Below are 19,334 nucleotides of genomic sequence, written 5' to 3'. Positions count from 1 at the left end.
CTTTATCCGTGGTGACAGGTGTGGCTGTTGTCAGGAAGTGTTGGGGGGCCAGGAGCAAGGTCTGGTGTTGATGGGTGTGTGGAGGTCTGTTTGCAAACACCTCACTGTCACCATCTGTCTGTCTGTCAGTGACTACTGGGTTCAGGGAAGTGTGTGTGTTTATGTTGGCGGCAAGTATGACAGCCTACATTAAGATGACATCTCATCTCATTGTACCCTCCCCATTACAACACCAATATCTGTGTCGAAACAGCTATCCAAGTCCCCATCACTATATTCCAGCTGGCTGTATTTCCATAGAGGACTCGTACAAACACAGACAGCAATTCGATAATTCTGAGGAAATGTACCCCTCAAACACACACATACACCAGTCTATATCTTCCATGTCGAGTCTCCTGCTTTCCCAGTTTTCTTTTCTCCAGAGCTAATTGGCAGCAGTGCTTAATTTCCCCCCCTCCTTCAGTTAAGTGATGAATAGTTGGCACAGGATCAGAGAGCAGCGGTGTCCGCTGGCTGGCAGAGTTGGGCTGCGTGCCACACAGAGGCGTTGGGCCTGGCACTGGGCCCAGGGGCGTCCAGCGACAAGCATGGAGACATTCTGCCAAGAGCAGAGGTCATCGGCTGTGTGTGTGTGTGTTTGTGCTTACCTTTGAGCAGATCCAATTTCAAAACTCTAGATGTCTCTCTGTGTCTCTCTCTCTCCTGTGTGTGTCTCCATATCTCTTTCTCACACGCTCTCCTTTCTTCCCTCAGACCAACAGCAGATTGAAGCAGATTGAGGAGGAGTACAGTCAGAAGCTTGCCAAATCTGCCCAGGTAAACACTTTTCCTCCTCTTTTTCTCCTTCCATTCCCCCTTTTTTGGACGGATTGTTTGAAAGTGCACACAAATGTTCAGATAGGAGCTGTGTGAAAAAACACACTCTCCCTCCCCTCCCTTTTCTCTAGCAAGAACACACACAACACAAACACAAGCAACACACCAGATCTGGCACAAGGTTTGCATATTGTTTAGACAAGCTATGTTTCTTAAAACGTCGCCTGAGCCCTACCTCTGGGTTTTTCTTCCTTTTCTGTATTTTCTTCTCAGTTATTTTCCTTCCTCTGTCAAAATGTTTCGGGATGTACAGAGGCAAGGAGGCCTCTGCTCCCTGCGCTTGGAATGTTCTGTTGAGTTTCACAGGTTCCACACTCCAGGAGAAGGACGTCAGCACTGAACTCTTAAAAACTCTCTGTGTGATAATCTTGCTTTTTAAAATCTAGTTGGACTTGTTTCTAGTATAAATTGCTTATCTAGTGACTTAAACCAAGTAAACAACACATTATTTTATTAAATGTATTAAGAGAAATGTTCTAACTGCACTGGCCGCCACATTTATTTGTTTTAAGCATTAGCAAGCTAATAACTAATATTTTTACTCTTCAATTTGATAGGGCATTTTTGCAGTGTAGTTAGAGTATGTGTTAAGATACTCCTGTCCTTCATCAATACGTAGGCCAGTCTGTTCTACTGGATTGTAGTGAAGTTGGTAGGAGTTCATTTGGAAGGTTGCCCATCTTGTGTATCCTCTTTGTCTTGTTCCATTTTTCTCTAATTCTAACCGTCTCTGTCTCTCTCTCTGCCTGTATTTTTTTCATTTCTTGCCTGCATCTTTTCCTTATTTACTCCCCCACCCATCCCCCATCCCATTCTGAGAGGGTGTGTGAAGGTTCTGCTGTGGCTGAGCCATATGTTTACCATTACCAGATAATCTCCTCAGACTGGGCTCAGCTGAAAACCAGAGAGATTCTACTCTGCTCATGAATCAAAGTTCCCCCTCTCTCCCTCACAGCTCACAACACGTGATGTTTTTCTATAGCCTTTAGCTCAGCAGTTTAACCACCTAAAACACATTCTAACTCACATTTTACACAAACAAAAAAGGGAGTTGAAAGGCTGGTTGACAAGCATATGTTGTTAGAAAACAGCAGCTTATTAAGCTACACAATGACCAACATCCGAAGGCACCGGATGCTGTGCAAAAGTTCACCCATGCTCAGTCCATTTAGCCGTGTGCTAACTTAGCTGTCCACAAAGACACCAAGGATTAATCCTCTTGGCCTGGTGTCAACAAACGTCTCCTTCTGCCCTTGTCAGAAAGCCTGGAGTCAGAATGAAGCCTTTTGGTATTCCGTAGAACACCTTTTAAATAATACATCGTTAATTTCTTGAAAAGGTTGTGTTAATGCATATTTTCATGGGAATATGTACTTTAGCTAGCACATTCTGATGCAAATACTGATAAAGCACCCTATTTGTCTGTGCTTTCCTGGCCTTTGTTTCTCAGTGGCTGGGATTGTGTTCCAGGGATTCTGTGCGTACCCCTTGGGGCAGCTCTGTCAAATGTAAACAAGAGGCCTTTGAACCTCAAAGCCTAACCCTTGTTGTTAACCTCTTAGTGTCTGACAGGGGGCACCGTTTTTTAAGCTGAGCTGCATGGTTAATACCCCCATTTAAACGTACCACACCATATGCTATCTTGACTGGGGAGACACACAGCCATGCACACACAAACACCCACACCCACACTTTTGTAAACACACCGACCACATAGACAACATGTGTCAATTGCACACACTCATACACTTAGCTACCACTGCTACGCTGACGACACGCAGCTGTACCTGTCGTTCCCCCCAACAGATCCGGGGATCTCAGATAGGATTGAGGCCTGCCTCACAGACATCTCCGCCTGGATGACCGAGCACCACCTCCAGCTGAACCTCGCCAAAACAGAACTTCTCATCATCCCGGCTAAACCCTCCATCTCCCACGATCTCTCAATCACCCTGGGATCTGCGACGGTGACCCCTTCATCCTCTGCCAGGAACCTTGGGGTTAACATGGACGACGAGCTCTCCCTCACGGCCCACATTGCTCCCGGTCGTGTAGATTCACCCTCTACAACATCCGGAAGATCAGGAGATACCTGTCTGAGCACTCCACCCAGCTGCTAGTCCAAGCACTTGTCCTCTCCAAGTTGGACTATTGCAACTCGCTGCTCGCTGGTCTCCCAGCATGTGCAACCCGCCCGCCCTCTTCAGAGGATTCCGAACGCAGCGGCCCGCCTGGTCTACAATCTACCCAGACGCTCCCATGTTACCCCGCTCCTCATCTCTCTCCACTGGCTACCTATCATGGCCCGTATCAGATTCAAGACCCTGGTATTGACCTTCCGAGCAGTGAACGGGACTGCACCCGTCTACATCAAGTCTCTCCTGCAGCCCTACACCCCCACCCGTCACCTACTGTCTTCTTCAGACAACCGCCTGGTGGTCCCACCGCTCAAGACCGCCCGGTCCCAACACAAGCTCTTCTCCTGTCTGGCCCCCCAGTGGTGGAATCAACTCCCCACTTCCATCAGAGACACTGACTGTCTCTCCACCTTCAAGAAAAGGCTCAAGACGCACTTGTTCCGGGAGTACAACGGTACTTAGGAATGGTTCGCTTGACCCGATGTTAGTTTCCTCAAGGATCACAATGACTCTTGCTTAGAGACTTGTTGCTCTTGTGGTTAGTGGTAACTGACTTAAATTTTTGTACTCGCTGTGATATATTGTTTATTATTGTTGCTTGCTTTTTTTCCACAGGTACACTTGCACTTATAGCAGCTCATGTTGTTTAATTGTAACTTGTTTAACTACATGCTCTTATGGTTCTTCCCTTTGGCACTTATTTTGGTTGTTCACAATGTGTGCTTCATGTTTTGGCTACTCGCAATGTTTTGTGGCTATCTCGTTGTTATGATCAGTGACCTATGCACTTTGTAAAGCTCTCTCTTGGAAGTCGCTTTGGATAAAAGCGTCTGCTAAATGAATAAATGTAAATGTAAATGTAAACTTAGCACGCTTCCCTAATTAGCATCTCTCAAAGCCTACTACTTAAGCATCTGTCTGTGAATGAACATGCATATTGACCTGTGAGCCAAGAGAGGTCTCTCCCTCTGTTCCTCTGGTAGTGATGAGCTTGGGGGGGGGGGAGGTGGTGGAGAAGGTACTTGTGGGGGGAGGGGGGAGCTCCACGCTTCATGTCTGTGCTGGTCTAACATGGGACCTGACATACAGAAGAACTTTAGAACACGCTACACCGACATTGGGTGAGGAAGAAGAAGGTTATTTGAATTATACAATTGGACTACAAATGGAATAGACTACATATTTATAGATGTATGTCGACTGCATGGGGTTATTTTATCCATCGTGTCAACCAGTCCCCTGACTAGCACTCTTGCTCTCCTCAGCTCATAGAAGGGCAAATGTGGTAAGCCTTAAAGGGGGTGACGGCAGCAGTGTGCGAATTATACAATGACAATCGGGGGGGTCAACTCATTCTATCATTAACATTCTTGTGAATATTCTACAGCTAATTGCCATTACAAATACATTCGGGACAGATTGTTGGGGTATTAGATAGCAAACTTGCCTTTCTTTCACTTTATCATGACGCAGAACGCACCGCTACACTGAGGTGATTCAACAAGCTTCTTTATTGCACACTGCCTGGTCACTCGTGCGCGGTGTTTCTTGAGTTTTATTGGGCACTGGTCACTGGCGCTGTGTTTATTGAGTGAATTTTGACTATGGCAGTTAGTGTAATAGTGTGTGATATTCCCTGCCATTAAGCCAACATTTCTGTGTATCGCCAACCTGTTATTGAATGAATATGGTAACTATATTGTGATATTTACGATTACAGGTAAGAACGATATATAAATGTATCGACCCCCCCGACCTGTGGTTTTTACCTCTTTTGGGGGGGTCCGAGCCTTAATCGAGGGGGTCAGACCCCCCCAAACCCCCCCGTAATTTGCACACTGGACGGCAGGCTGTCAAATTAAAGCTCCTCGTCCAATTATAGTCTAAGGAAGATCTAGCTTTCAGGGACAAAGGTGGGAGAATGAGAAGGTACAGGGTGAACAAGAAAGCCAACGGCCTCTATCGCCTGAGGCCAGTAGAGATGCAGAGAGGAATCCATATTGCTAAATAATAATTATGCCAGGAAGTGATGTTCCCATAATAACGGAGCCATTTGTTGCTTTCATGTGGCTAACCCCCCCCCTAATCCTCCACCTCCTCTTTCTCTCTCTCTCGCTCACTCTATCTCCTCCTCTGTCTCCCTCTGTGGTCACCAAGTACTCCTACACAATGAGGGGATTCCAGTTAGGCTGCTGTTTAGTTAGAGTTTATGCACAGCAAACAATTATCTGTCTAGCCCAGAGCAAGCTGCGCCACTGCCCTTCTGTCTGTCTCTCTCTCCCTCTCCTCCTTCTTCTGTCCCGATCTCTTTCCTTCCTTGTTCTCTTTTCCTTCCTCTCCTACATATTTTCCCAGCTACGGCTTAAATAGAATGTTAATTTTTGACAGGAGGATTTCAAAGCTCATTTTTCATCTTGGTGTATTCGATGGGTTCACCAACACAAAGTCACTCTGCTTTTCAAAAAGTGTTCCTCTCTCTTTCTCTCCCTTTCTCACTAACTTTCTCACTCTGTTAGGATTTCTCCCTTCTTGGAAAACAAGCAACACTGAGGAAATAGATGAGGTAGTGTTTTGTAGGCCAACTGGATGACAGTTGAACCTTGGTCAGCTGTATTGTCTTTGAAAGCCAATGAGACTAGGCATGTCATAGCAGAGTGTTGAGGGAGAAAGGGAGGGAGGGTTTTTATTTTGCATCCGTTTTTGATGTTAATGTTGCATGTTGTTTGCCACCCACTCTCACACTAACTTGCATTATCATCAAAATTCCTGTTTTTGGACTTCATGCTTACAGCAAACACGTTCATTGAAGCCAAAGAGAAGCAGAACAAATGTAACAAGGGTAGGGAAGCTCTCAGTGCTGCTTCTTCACTGTGCATCGCAACACCCAGGACTGAGTTAACGCCATATACGACCTCTAGCCATATAGCTCCCATGAGCTTCCCAAGGCTCACATTTTATCCTCACCTGCATCAGTTTGTCAGTCACATACAGTATTTACAGTACACTGTGTCACCACCCCATCTCTCTCTCTCCCTCCCTCTCTTTCTAGTGGATCGCGGAGCTCCAGACGTCGGCGTGTGCTGCCAAGGAGGAGGGTCTGAGACATCGTCAAGAGCTGGAGAGACAGCTGGAGGAGGCCTCGGCACACTGGGATCAGGAGAGGAGGACCATGACCAAACATGCCGTCTCAAACACCAAGGTGAAGAGGCAATAGGGTGTTAGTCAACCACTAAGGTTAGGAGGTTAATGTACAGTTGTTGACCTCCAAGGTTAGGAGGCTAGTGTACAGTAGTCAACCACTAAGGTTAGGAGGCTAGTGTACAGTAATCAACCACTAAGGTTAGGAGGCTAGTGTACAGTAGTCAACCACCAAGGTTAGGAGGCTAGTGTACAGTAGTCAACCACCAAGGTTAGGAGGCTAGTGTACAGTGGTATGGAGGCTATGTAATATACTATAGTCAGAAGCTATGTAAGTTTAAGACACCATGGGTTCACACAGTGTTGTTTGCTTAAATTAAGTCACTAGATAAGCCATTTCTACTAGAAACAAGTCCAACTAGATTTTAAAACGCAAGATTATCACACTCAGTTAGATGTACAGTTTTAGTAGTGTTTGACAAAAAGCCATTAGTCAGGGCCCGTTCTGCAATGAACCAGTCTGATCTTGTCTGTCTCCACACAGGGAGGGGAACTGCACTAAACCATACACCCCAGACAAGCCTTCCCTGTCTGGGCAATACTTTCATAAACTGGACACGGGTCGTCTTTTCTTTTGTCAGTACTTTAAACAGGGTCACAGTTGTGTCCCTTTTTATGATGGGTTTACAACCTCTAGCTCACCCCCGCAGTCGCACTCGACTTCTCTACCTTGTCACAGCAACTGTCTTTAAGTGTCTCGCGTCTGGGCGATGCTCCTAACTCTGCCTGTCTGCTACTTTATTTAGCTCGCCAGGCAACCCTCCTCTTTACCCTTCCCTCCTCTCCCTCCATCCTTTGAAGTTATTTCTACTCCCTCTCTTTACTTCTTTCCGTCCTGCTCCATGCACTTTGCACCTTTTCGTTTCACTTGTTCAGGAGTTTGTTCAGGGAGGTGTTGCGGATTGAGACTAAATGGTCCATGTTGAGGTCTACGAGACTGTTTTCAATCTTCTCTTTCAGATGGTTAATTTCTTGGATTCGGGGGGGAAAGGATTGTGCGGCACAATCAATGACGGCAATACATCAGAGAAAGGAAGTCAGGAAAATACTACAAATTAAAAAATCTAACTTGTTTGTCAAGTGTGACAAAAGAACATCTCTGTTCTGTTCGAGCTACATTACTTTTCCAATCAGCTGTCCCTCTGTCATGAATCATGAATGAATGTAACACACCTCTGTACAGCTTAGTCCAGGGACCACATCTGTGACACAGTGGCAGGGTATGTAGTGTATGTTGTGTCTGCCATGGGCCATACAGGATGTTCTTTTAACCTATAGACAAGACTCCATGTCCTGTTAGACTCTCATTTACCTCCGATGGAGGGTGAACCCCCTTTCTTTCCCCCTCTCTTTTCCTCTCTCTTTCCCTCTCTCTTCCTGTTATTTAGCTGGTGTCCTCATTATCACCATCCTCCAGTGGTAACAGCTCTCTAATGAGCCTCCAATTAAATGATGACTTGTTGATTAAAGTCCAGCCACAAGACAGAAGGGGGGGCGAGGGGGGACGTGATCAGAGAGAGAAAAGAAAGGGGGGGGGGTGGCAAACGGGGAGGGAAAAAAAGGTTAGAAGAAGAAAGGGGGGGGGGTGGACAGGAAACAGAAGACAGAAGAGAAGAAAGAGACTGAACTGAGGAGAGAGGGAGAACAGGCTGGTGAAGGTTTGGCCCGTGGTTGGAAGCGTGTCGCTGGCCGACATTGTTTCCACACCGCTCACTTCAAAGGCAGCTTATGAAAGCAGAGGGGCTTCAGACAATGGGAGAGAAGAAAATAACATCAAAGTTAGCTGTGCCATTTGAATGTAATAATCCCAAAACTGTTGTTGGGAATACTCTAGCTAGACACTATCAGATGTTCCAGGTAGTCTCTTCTTTTGACCTTTTGAAAAAAATACAAAGGAATGTAGCTAGGGACTGTGTGTGTGTATGTATGTGTGATTGAATGTGTGTAAACGTGTGTGTGTGATGACATTTGTGTGTTAGATGTCAGTGACCGAGGCCGTGTGTGGGCAAGATTGGGCAGGAATCCTATCATGCCACTTTTGCATAACCCCCTGTTAGTTTGAATATCACACATCAAAAGCTTTGATGCAAACTGGCGGACGTGGCCCCAGAGGATGCTCCATGAGAAGACAGGGGGATTAGACCTGCTAGGCATAAGGGTCGACTGGTTTGGTCCAAATAACCAACTTAGTTTTGGCTGTCCTACACCTACTTTATACAAAGGGGTAAAACAATGTAGAAAAAGGTCATAATCTCGACATCAGGCTTTTTGTCCTGTCTCAGCAAGGTGTGTGTGTGTGTGTTTGTGTGTGTGATTTCTTAAGCCGTCTTGTTATATAGGTCGTACTGAAGTAGCATGTAAATTTAGCACTGGAACTCTCCTTTGCTCTACAAATACAGACAAACACATACATTTACATTTATGCATTTAGCAGACGCTTTTATCCAAAGCGACTTCCAAGCGACATACACAAACTCATACACAGCCTACATACACACATGTATTCACACACCATAGAGGAAGCACACACTGATGACAAGATACCCCCTTTTCCACTGGTTCTGTTCATGGTTTTTGGAACTTTGGTGCTATCTAGAGAACCAGCCCGTGTTTCCACTCCATTTTGACCGGTACTGTAGTAATCAAGGATGCATCATCAATGGTGGGCGTTTTTTGGGGGGGTTAGTTTATTATTTGTTCTTGTGTCCGAGTGACCCCAGCATGTGTCACTCTTCAACAAGTTTGGCATACAGCTTACTCTTTCTTGTGCCACTTTCTAGCTTTCCCTGAAATTCAGGAGATTACCTAATCGTCACAAAGCATTGGGTTTTGTCGGCAGACAATTTCTCGCTTGACACCTTCATTGTTGCCTTCTCCATCCTCTCTTACCGACCTGTAGAATATGACACGCCCACTGATGTCGGGTTGCACTTCAGGTCAAGGACAACCTGCCAATTTTTGGTTCCTGATTGTACGGTGGCCGACATGTGTAAACGCGCTGCAAATTAAGAAAACACATGCAAATAGACAAAACACAAGCAAATGAAGAAAACATCTTCATGAATTTGACAACACGTGCGAAGCATTCAGCAAACGCGCTGCAAATACACACAACACAACCAAATACATAAACGCGCTGCAAATACATAAACGTGTTGCAAAAACGAAAGCACGCAAACCAAAAACGCTGCAAATACATAAACGCGTTGAAAAAACTAAAGCACGCAAACCAAAAACGCTGCAAATACATAAACGCGTTGTAAAAACGAAAGCACGCAAACCAAAAACGCTGCATCCAGTTTTCACAATGGAAGTTGACCAGGCCTCTAGGGGGAGCGCTAAGTGGAACAGCTTGATTTTTTGGCCCCACGGAGCGAAAGAGAGAGAGCATATGAGAAGTTTGCGTGCTTTCGTTTTTGCAACGCGTTTATGTATTTGCAGCGCGTTTATGTATTTGGTTGTGTTGTGTGTATTTGCAGCGCGTTTGCTGAATGCTGCGCATGTGTTGTCAAATTCATGATCAGTTTTCTTCATTTGCTTGTGTTTTGTCTATTTGCATGTGTTTTCTTAATTTGCAGCGCGTTTGCACGTCGGCCACCGTATGATTGGAACCAACTTTGGGGTTCTGAACTAATTACTTTTTGGTCATAAGGCTACAAACGGTCCAAAATTAGGTGGGCAAACCGGAACAAAACCTGTTGCATGTTGGTGGAAAAGGGAACGTGTCACACCCCACAGTCCCCACATGTTGCTGGGAGGGGGTATGAGGGAACAGCCCCATCGCCAAGACAGGGAGTCAGATGGCTGAGTGGTGAGGGAGTCGGGCTAGTAATCTGAAGGTTGCCAGTTCGATTCCCGGCCGTGCCAAATGACGTTGTGTCCTTGGGCAAGGCACTTCACCCCACTTGCTTCGGGGGGAATGTCCCTGTACTTACTGTAAGTCGCTCTGGATAAGAGCGTCTGCTAAATGACTAAATGTAAATGTAATGTAAATGTAAGACACCAAGAATTGGAAAACTCCTGTTCTTCCTTTGATATTTTCTCTACTTCAGGTGATCTCTGCTCCATCCAGGGTTGAGGGAAGTAGGGAAGGTTGGTTTTTTAAAAAGGTTGGGGTGCAGAGTTGTATCTGTGTTTTGTGTGTGTGCTTGTGTGTGGGTGTATCTGTTTGTGTGTATCTGTGCCAGTGTCAACTCTGCAGCTGCCAGATCTGACAGAGCTCAAGTCCATGTTTTCCCTCCCTTGGGATTTCTCTCTCTAACTCGTTCTCTCTCTCTCTTTATCCTGCTGTTATTCCTTTCTGACACTGTGTGTCACCCTTTCTGTCTCTTCCTCCCCCCCCCCCCCCACACACACACACTCACACACACCTCGGCCTGCCAAGGGGGGAGAGGTGGCTGGTGAATAAACAATGGCACCCCGCCCATGGTGTCACCCAGCCTGGCTTTGATCAGCACCACTGTTCCTGCTCCCCACAGCAACACTTCCTGTCTCTCCCTCTCCCCTCGCCTGCTCTCCCTGACACACACACACACATACCTCACACCACACACACACACCTTTGCTTGTGGCCTCGGTATCTGTTACTGTATCAGTGTGTCATTGACACACTGTGAAGGTCCTGCAGTCACATCCTCTGTGTGACATCTCACACACACACACAATACAACACTGACTGCTGTATTGTTATACAGTGAAAAAGACACACACACTCCTCCTACACTGCTGTACTGAGATCAAGCAGCAGCAGTAGGCTGGACTGTAGTTATGTATGCATTGGTTCTTGTGCTGGTTGAAAAGATGACTTTGCCTGTGGGAAGGACTGGCAGTACGGGATCAAGAGCAGGTGGGTGAGGGTACCTTCTTCTGCACAGGCAAAGAGCTGCTTCAATAACGTGTGTGTGTGATTTTGGGGAGTGGAGGGTTGTAGGGATAAGATGTCTGTGTGTGTATATATATATATATGATGTTAGCTGACTGACGAGTTTTCCGGCTGTGGGCACATTCCCAGCAGTGTTTGATCCTTGTATCAGAGGAAGTGGAAGGAGATAACATTCCAGGATGCTGCGAGAGAAACACACATACATTACATGAACTGGACTGTAGACCATGTATGGATAACAGGATAGCCCCTTACTGTCCATCATCAGCATGGCACCTAAACACACACTAGAAGGTGTGTTTGTTCATTCTGCCGACTGTCCTGCACAATGACAAGCATACATAATTTAGACAAGAATCAACAAGAAACACACACCTGTATTTGTAGTCCTACTCAAACTGTGTAGTTGTACGTGTGTGTGTGTGTGTGTAGAAGTACATTCTGTGTGTGTGTGCACGCACATACTATGTGTGTGTGTATGCGTGTAGAAGTACATTCTGTGTGTGTGTTTAGTCGTACATTCTGTGTGTGTGCAGGCAGTGCTGGAGGCGCTGCAGGCAGAGGTTTTCTCCTGTCTGAAGCTGTCCTGCCTCAGTGTCATTAGAGGATCTCTTTAATCTGTGTCTGGGAGAATCTTCTGACAGCATACTGCAAATAGAAGCAGCTTCCACATGAAGAGAGCGCTGCCTGCCTCGGCTAACAAAACATGGCCTGGAGTTTAAAGGGGCCCCGGGCCTTTTTCATCCTCCCTCCCGCTCTCCTTTTTTCTCTCTCTATTTCTGTGTTTCTTTTACTTCACCCGAGGGAAACATTCTTGCCTTATCTTCGCAGAAGGACCACCCAGGAAAGATGACTCAGGTCTCGCACCGCTGTGTGTGTGTCTGTGTGTGTACGCTATGCACACTTGTTTAATTTAGTAAAACACTCACCTTTTAGAACTTGAACTTTAATATCAATGCATGCCTACACCTGCATGCCGTTCTCAGTTCAGTGTGTTTGTTTTGATAACAGGCTTGTATGTGTGCATTCTGAGTAATGTGAAGTTAAATTATATAGAGAGAAATAAGGAGTGCTGATACAGATGTTAAAGAAAATCAGTTTGGAGCAACCCTCTCTCTCTCTTTCCTCTACCCCTCTCTTCTCCTTACTCCAATTTTCTTTCAGTTATTTCCGCTGAATACTGGACCTTTCTGTCTTTCCTCCTATATACCTTTTTTATTTAATCCTGCCCATGTTCTGCCTCTTTCCTCCTCCTAAACCTCCATCACCACGACTGAGCCCCCTCCTTCTGTCCCCCTCTCCTTCAGGAAATTTTACACCTCTTTCTGGTCTATTAGATTGATCCCACTCTGCAGGCATGATAAAGACCATATCACCCTCCATCTGGACCCTGATTAGAGGATCTTCCATAGAAAATCACACACTTGCATCCAGAGTGTGTGTGCATGAATGTGTGTGCAACTGTATGGGTCTGTGTGCATGCGTGTATGTGCATGTGCATAAGGTAAGTCTAAATGTGTCCATACATATTGGAGAACAAGAAAGATGGATTGAGGGAAGGAGAGTGATGGATGGATATAACAAGATATAAAGAGAGAAATATAGATCACAGCTGGGCCACCTGGGAAGACGAGCCCTTCAAAGTAGGGGAGAATACGTGCGGTGTCCAGGGTGTGTCTGGGATCAGGGATAAGTAGGAATCCTTGCCAGGACCCCTGCTCAGATCTGTTGGAATGAGAATGGGCTTTATCGTTGGAGGATCAGCCGCTTGACCTAGATCCTATTCCTCTAAGCTCCAAGAGAGGGGCTCAGGTTGTGTGTTGGAGGTTGGAGATGGATGCCCACAGAGATACTCTATCCAGGGGTTATCCACTCTAACGCTGCCCCTTGTGGTCCTTCAGCTCTGGTTGAAGGGTTTGTATGGAAGTCGTTTGTAGGCAGGACCACCACTGTCTCTAGAAACAGTTAGATATCAAGATGTGTGTGTTTTTAAGTGCTAAACCAGATTTCTGAAATGTACTGTAGAATGTTACAAGGTGCTATTTAAGCTGAAGGATGGGGTTAGCACGCCCAGGCAAGGACATATATGTCTACTTGGATCTCACGTCATTTCACTCAGATGTAACTTGAACGTTAAGTGGACTGGAAATATGTTCCTATTACACAATTTCTAGACTATCTAGACTTCTTCTATCAGAATGGTCCATGAAGGCCCTGGCCAAATTTGGGCTGGGAGTCTGTCTGAGAGGGGTAATGAGTGCAATGACTAGCAGTGACTCTAAACCTGGAGGGCTTCTCTCATTTATACACAGTAGTTCCACTGAGTCATCCTTTTGAATGCCGCTGAAGTGGTGACTCAGTGGTCTCTCTGTGATCAGATAAGGGAACCACATTAGAAGGCCATCCCACCATCCAGCCCTTTTTCCTGGAACCTTCCTTCTGAAGCCCCCCCACTCCCCTGGAGGTGTGCCTGGGAGACCCCAGAGAGTTTACGCTAAGGTTAGGACGGGGTCATCTGTTTGCACGCACGTTTTCACACCCTGAGTAATCCTACTTTACAGGGGGTGATATGAGTCATGAGTGTGCATTTTGTCGGTTAACAAAATCCAGCACACAGCAAAAACCTCTGAAGGCCTTTCCAGACCGGATCCACAGAGCTGTTCTGTCTCAGCATGGAACAACCTTGCATGATGAAACTAAAGGAAAGGAGGAGGATGGTGAATAACAAAGTTGGACCATGGGGTGGCTTGGATCCAGACAACTGAGCTAGAGAGAAAACACACTGATTATTATCATCAAGAGGCTCATAACCATAGGCCAGGACACTGAGCCAACAACTGGTTTTATTAGATGTTTTCAGTCCAATATGTAGCCTTTTGGATAAGGGACAGTAAGGTCTGTTTTGAAGAAAAGCCATAGATCATCAACAGCAAACAACTTGAAAGCAGAGTCAGTCAGGCGTAATACTTGCCGATGTCTCATGCATCCAAAAAATCTAATTATTTTATCAAACAAATTCAAAATGTGTTTATTTTTAACTCAACAGGATATGTTATTTCAGATCTGTTTTACAGACATTAGTTTTTTTGTGGACTGGATGCTTTGCTATCCTGGAACTGGACTTGAACGTGAAGAGCACAGTGGTCCTGGTAACCACCTGAACTGTGTTTCCCTGGAAATAGGAGGGAACACTTGCACTACTCAATCACACACTGGAGGAAACTTCTTATGTATTCATGATTACCAGGGATTGTTTGTGTGTTTGTGTGCATGCTACATGCACGCATGTTATTTGCATGATGTTTTCAGTGTGTGAGCAAGCGTGTGTTCTGCCTTTCGTGAGGACTAATCGAAGCTGGCGTGTGTGCGTCCGTGTGTGTGTGTGTTAGACATCTGGTTCTAAGTCACATACAGGAACTGTGCCTTTCTTTCCACTGCTATCAGTTACAGACAGAATGAGGGGAAAACTCTTGTACACTTTTGACCCTTTTTTACACACTCTAGATCTCACACACACTTTGAGACTTCGATGCCCGTTGAGGAAATAACTGATTTTATACAACAGCATGGATATTATCAAATGAATCACCTATACATATAAGGTGTTGGTGGTAGTATTTAAGACACCAAGAGAATGGTCTCTACATTAAGTGAGTATTGTGTAGACAAAGTGTGTATGACTTTTAAACCCCTAGAAAGAAAGCGTATTCCCTGTGTAAGTCTGTCCTTCTCTGAAATTACTTTCTGTAATGAGCACAGCTTTCCAGTAATTACTGTCAGGACTTATCATTAAGTCCTGACAGGACAGCTAATCTAACACTGAATCTCACTCTTTCTCTCCCTCTCTTTCTCCCTGTGTCTGTCTTTCTCTCATTTTCTCTTGTTCTCTTGTCATTCTCTCTCCATTTCTCATCTTTACCTTTGAGCCTCCTCTCCTTCTCTGTGTCTGTGCATTTCTATATATATTGCTATAACCATCCCTCTCTCTCTCCCTCTGTCTCTTTCTCATTATCTCTCTCTCTCCTTCCATGTTCCCCCCTCTCTCGTTCTCCCTCCAGGCTCTGCAGGAGAAGGTGGAGAGTCTGCAGAGACAGCTGCATGCCTCAGAGAAGAAGCTACTTAACAAAGAACTTGAGAATCAGGAACAGGTAACCAATGCTCCCCCCTCCACACACACACACACTCCACCTTCCTCACCCCATACCCACTCTCTTCACCCCCCCCCCCTTGCCAATCCCCCCCCCCCTTTACCCATCCCCCCTTTCCACACTCTTAGTCTCTCTTTCTGTCTTTCAGCTCCACCCCACAGTCTACACCACAATCACCCTAACCTCCCAAAACATGATCCCTCCCAGTACCCTTGTATCCATCAAGTCCTGACCCCTACCAACATCATTCATCCACTTCCTTCTCTCCTTCTCACACCTTACCTCTCCTCACCTTCCCACTTTGAGTGTGTCTCATACCCTCTCTCTCTGCTTACCCTCCCCACACACACACGCATGCACACACACAGTGTCTCACAGACCTCCAAACTCAAGTCCATGACCAATTCCCATCACACCCTCCGGGTGGGTAGGGACAGTACACCTTCTCTACTTCCTTCTCTCTCTTCTCTCCTTCTCCCTCCCCACTTTTCTTATTCACCCTTACTCCTTAGTTCAGAGAGAGTCAGAGAGATATACACCCTTGAACATTTCCCAAATTCCTTGAGATCCGGCTTCAAGAGCCAGTGCTGGGGGCCAGGAATACCACAGCCACTGAGGTTCAGAGGAAAACCCTACACACACACATTTCCCTGGTCTGCCCTCTAATAAGGAATTTCCATGACCTTGACACACACAGAAGAAAAGAGTAATGACCAGGTTGTGTCTGTGCATTCTGGAGCTTGGTATGTACACCAGAGACAGACTCTTTGTCGTCGTCGTCCCATGCCCAGACCAGACCACTGACCGTTGACACACACTTCACACACCCCTGTGAGGATACACCAGGTCTGGGCTGCATAAATCTACAGGAGGGGTTGGTGTTTTACATTTACATTTATGCATTTAGCGGACGCTTTTATCCAAAGCGACTTCCAAGAGAGAGCTTTACAAAAGTGCATAGGTCACTGATCATAACAACGAGATAGCCCCAAACATTGCGAGCAGCCAAAACATGAAGCATACATTGTGAAAAACCAAATAAGTGCCAAAGGGAAGAACCATAACAGCATTCAGTTAAACAAGTTACAATTAAACAACATGAAACTCAAAAAGTGCAAGAGTGTACCTGTAGAAAAACAATCAACAGTAAAATATTTCACAGCTAGTACAAGAATTTAAATCTGTTACAACTAACCAACAACAGCAACAAGTCTCTCAATAAGAGTCATTGTGATACTGGAGGAAACTAACATCAGGTCCAGTCAAGCATTCCTAAGTGCCGTTGTACTCCCGGAACAAGTGCGTCTTGAGCCTTTTCTTAAAGGTGGGGAGACAGTCAGTGTCCCTGATGGAGGTGGGGAGTTGATTCCACCATTGGGGGGCCAGACAGGAGAAGAGCTTGTGTTGGGACTGGGCGCTCTTGAGCGGTGGGACCACCAGACGGTTTTCAGAAGAAGACCCTAGGTGGCGGGTGGGGGTGTAAGGCTGGAGGAGAGACTTGATGTAGTCGGGTGCAGTCCCGTTCACCGCTCGGAAGGTCAGTACCAGTGGGCTGTCAGCCACTAACCCCTTCAAAGTTCATCCCAAAGTCGTATCCTTAATCAACACTGCAGTGATTCAGACTTTCATAATTGTGCCACCTTGAATTCCATACCTCAGCGTATAGAGTTTTTCTAAACACAATTAGGAATAGCATGTATTAGGAGAACAATATCATACTTGGAAAATGTGGGTGAGTAATAATGGTACTTTCTGCCATCGGACTTTTGAATTTTGCTCCATCACGTTGTTTTTTTAGATTAGATTAGATTCATCTTTATTGTCATTGCACAGAGTACAGTACTGAGGCAACGAAATGCAGTTTAGCATCTAACCAGAAGTGGAAAAACAGCAAAAAGTGCAGAGCATGGCATGTGTAAAGTGCAATAAGTGAACAAATAGACACAAATAGACAGTTTTGGGCCTCTACTGCTTTCTGGTGATAGAGGATAGAGGCTGCCTGTGAGGCACTTATCTTCTTCCACTTCTGAAAGACTACAGCTCATTTAAAATTCTGCAGCTAGATTATTAACCAAAACTAAAAGGAGAGAACACATTAGTCCGGTCCTAGCTACTTTACACTGGCTCCCTGTTACCTTCAGAATTGACTTTAAGGTCCTTTTCCGGAGGACCTAGCTACATTGTTAACTCTCTTATAAACTACACACCAGCTAGAACACTGCGATCATCAAATGCAGGCCTATTAGAGGTCACCAGAAGTAATAAGATTGGTGATGCGGCCTTGTCAATTACGCCCCAAAACTCTGGAACAAATTACCCATAAATATTAGGGAAGCAAACACGCTAGACATTTTCAAAAAACAGCTTAAAACCTATCTTTTTACCAAAGCATTTAAATAATTTTATCTCATAAGGGTTTTACTACTATTATTAGTTTTTTTATTGTTTTATTATTGTGTTTTATTGTTGCGGCTAGTCTGGGTTGTTATATGTTTTAGAAACTGCAAAGGCAGCTCGAGTCTAAGACGGATTCGAGAGACCGCAGATAGATTGCGGCTAGTCTGGGTTGTTATATGTTTTGGAAACTGCAAAGGCAGCTCGAGTCTAAGACGGATTCGAGGGACCGCAGATGGATTGTGGCTAGTCTGGTTTGATATATGTTTTGGAAACTGCAAAAGCAGCTCGAGTCTAAGACGGATTCGAGAGACCGCAGATAGATTGCGGCTAGTCTGGGTTGTTATATGTTTTGGAAACTGCAAAGGCAGCTCGAGTCTAAAACGGATTTGAGAGACCGCAGATGAATTGCGGTTAGTCTGGTTTGATATATGTTTTGGAAACTGCAAAGGCAGCTCGAGTCTCAGACGGATTCGAGATACCTCAAAGACTGCGGCTTATGTGTTTTGATTCCCGCAAAGACTGGGGCTTGTATTTTGTTGAGTTACATTTTAATTTGTATTCTTATTTTTTATTTATTTGTATTACTTTTATCACTTGTGTAATTATTTTTATTGATTTTATGTAAAGCACATTGAGCTGTAATTCTTGTATAAAATGTGCTATATAAATAAAGTCTTATTATTGGGTGTGCTTTGCCTTTGGCAAGGGCACAACCTTGGTTCTCTCAAATATATATTATTGGTGGCCAAGCCGCGAAGCGGCGAAGCCACTTAAGTGTTTCTACCTTTTCTTATTGGTGGCCAAGCGGCGAAGCCACTTAAGTGTTTCTACCTTTTCTTATTGGTGGCCAAGCCGCGAAGCCACTTAAGTGTTTCTACCTTTTCTTATTATTGGTGGCCAAGCCGCGAAGCCACTTAAGTGTTTCTACCTTTTCTTCTTATTATTACACTTCTTCTCCCATTGGAGTCTATGGCAGCCCCTAGAACCATATGGTAAAAAGTTGTGAAATTTGGCACACTCATTAAGCATAGTCCCCTCTTTATTTTCACCAAGTTTTATGTCTCCCATTCGAGCACTCTAGCGCCACCAACGGGTCAAAGTTGGACTTGTGTTTACACACGTAACTTTTGAACCGTATGACCGATTTTCAAAAATGAGGTACCGTTGGATTCCCTGGATCAAGACGAGTTCAACACACCCTTTGACGTCAATTTACGGTTATATAGATTTTCCGCCATTTTGAATTTTAAGGAAAAACGTTTTTTCGCTTTTCCTCCTTCAATTTTTATCAAATCTTCCCCAGAATTGGCACACATCATTGTCACAGCAACCCTCACAAAAAAATTCGGCAGCAAAGACACCAAACAGGAAGTTGGGTCATATCTCAGCCAATCCTTGAGAAATCAACACCAAACTTGGTATGATGACTCGAAACCCTCATCTGAGGATGTGTCCAAACAATTTGGTGTCATGTGATCACTGGGCGTGGCCGCAGGATGCAAAAATGTGTTTTGGCCAATAATTGCTGATTCGTTTGCCTTTATTAAGTGATTCCTTTGTCTGATGATTATCTTGGGACATCCCGTGTGTGACACATGATAAATTGTGATAACAGCCGAATTGATGCGGCCGCCATTTTGAATTACTGAAAAAACGTTTTTTCTTTACTCCTCCTACAAATGTTTTCCAATC

At 45.1% G+C, this 19,334-nt stretch overlaps 1 protein-coding gene across 5 annotated transcripts in view; it reads left to right on the top strand.

Moving 5' to 3' along the window:
- Positions 1-19,334, top strand: part of cep112 (centrosomal protein 112) — a 242,863-nt gene that overhangs the window by 215,624 nt on the left and 7,905 nt on the right. For 2 of the 5 annotated variants that reach the window (XM_062452773.1, XM_062452765.1), the window contains exons 21-23: positions 757-819; positions 6,067-6,216; positions 15,156-15,245. In XM_062452773.1, the coding sequence (XP_062308757.1) occupies positions 757-819; positions 6,067-6,216; positions 15,156-15,245 (303 nt within the window). Of the gene's footprint in view, positions 1-756; positions 820-6,066; positions 6,217-7,175; positions 7,703-15,155; positions 15,246-15,393; positions 17,028-19,334 lie in introns of those variants that run through there. The other 3 variants (XM_062452787.1, XM_062452795.1, XM_062452779.1) reach the window with 3 other exon arrangements.

The sequence above is a fragment of the Osmerus eperlanus genome, chromosome 2, assembly GCF_963692335.1.
Source record: "Osmerus eperlanus chromosome 2, fOsmEpe2.1, whole genome shotgun sequence".
Lineage (NCBI taxonomy): Eukaryota > Metazoa > Chordata > Actinopteri > Osmeriformes > Osmeridae > Osmerus > Osmerus eperlanus.
The sequence above is the reverse complement of the archived record's forward strand: the minus strand, read 5'-3'. Positions and strand labels throughout refer to the sequence as shown.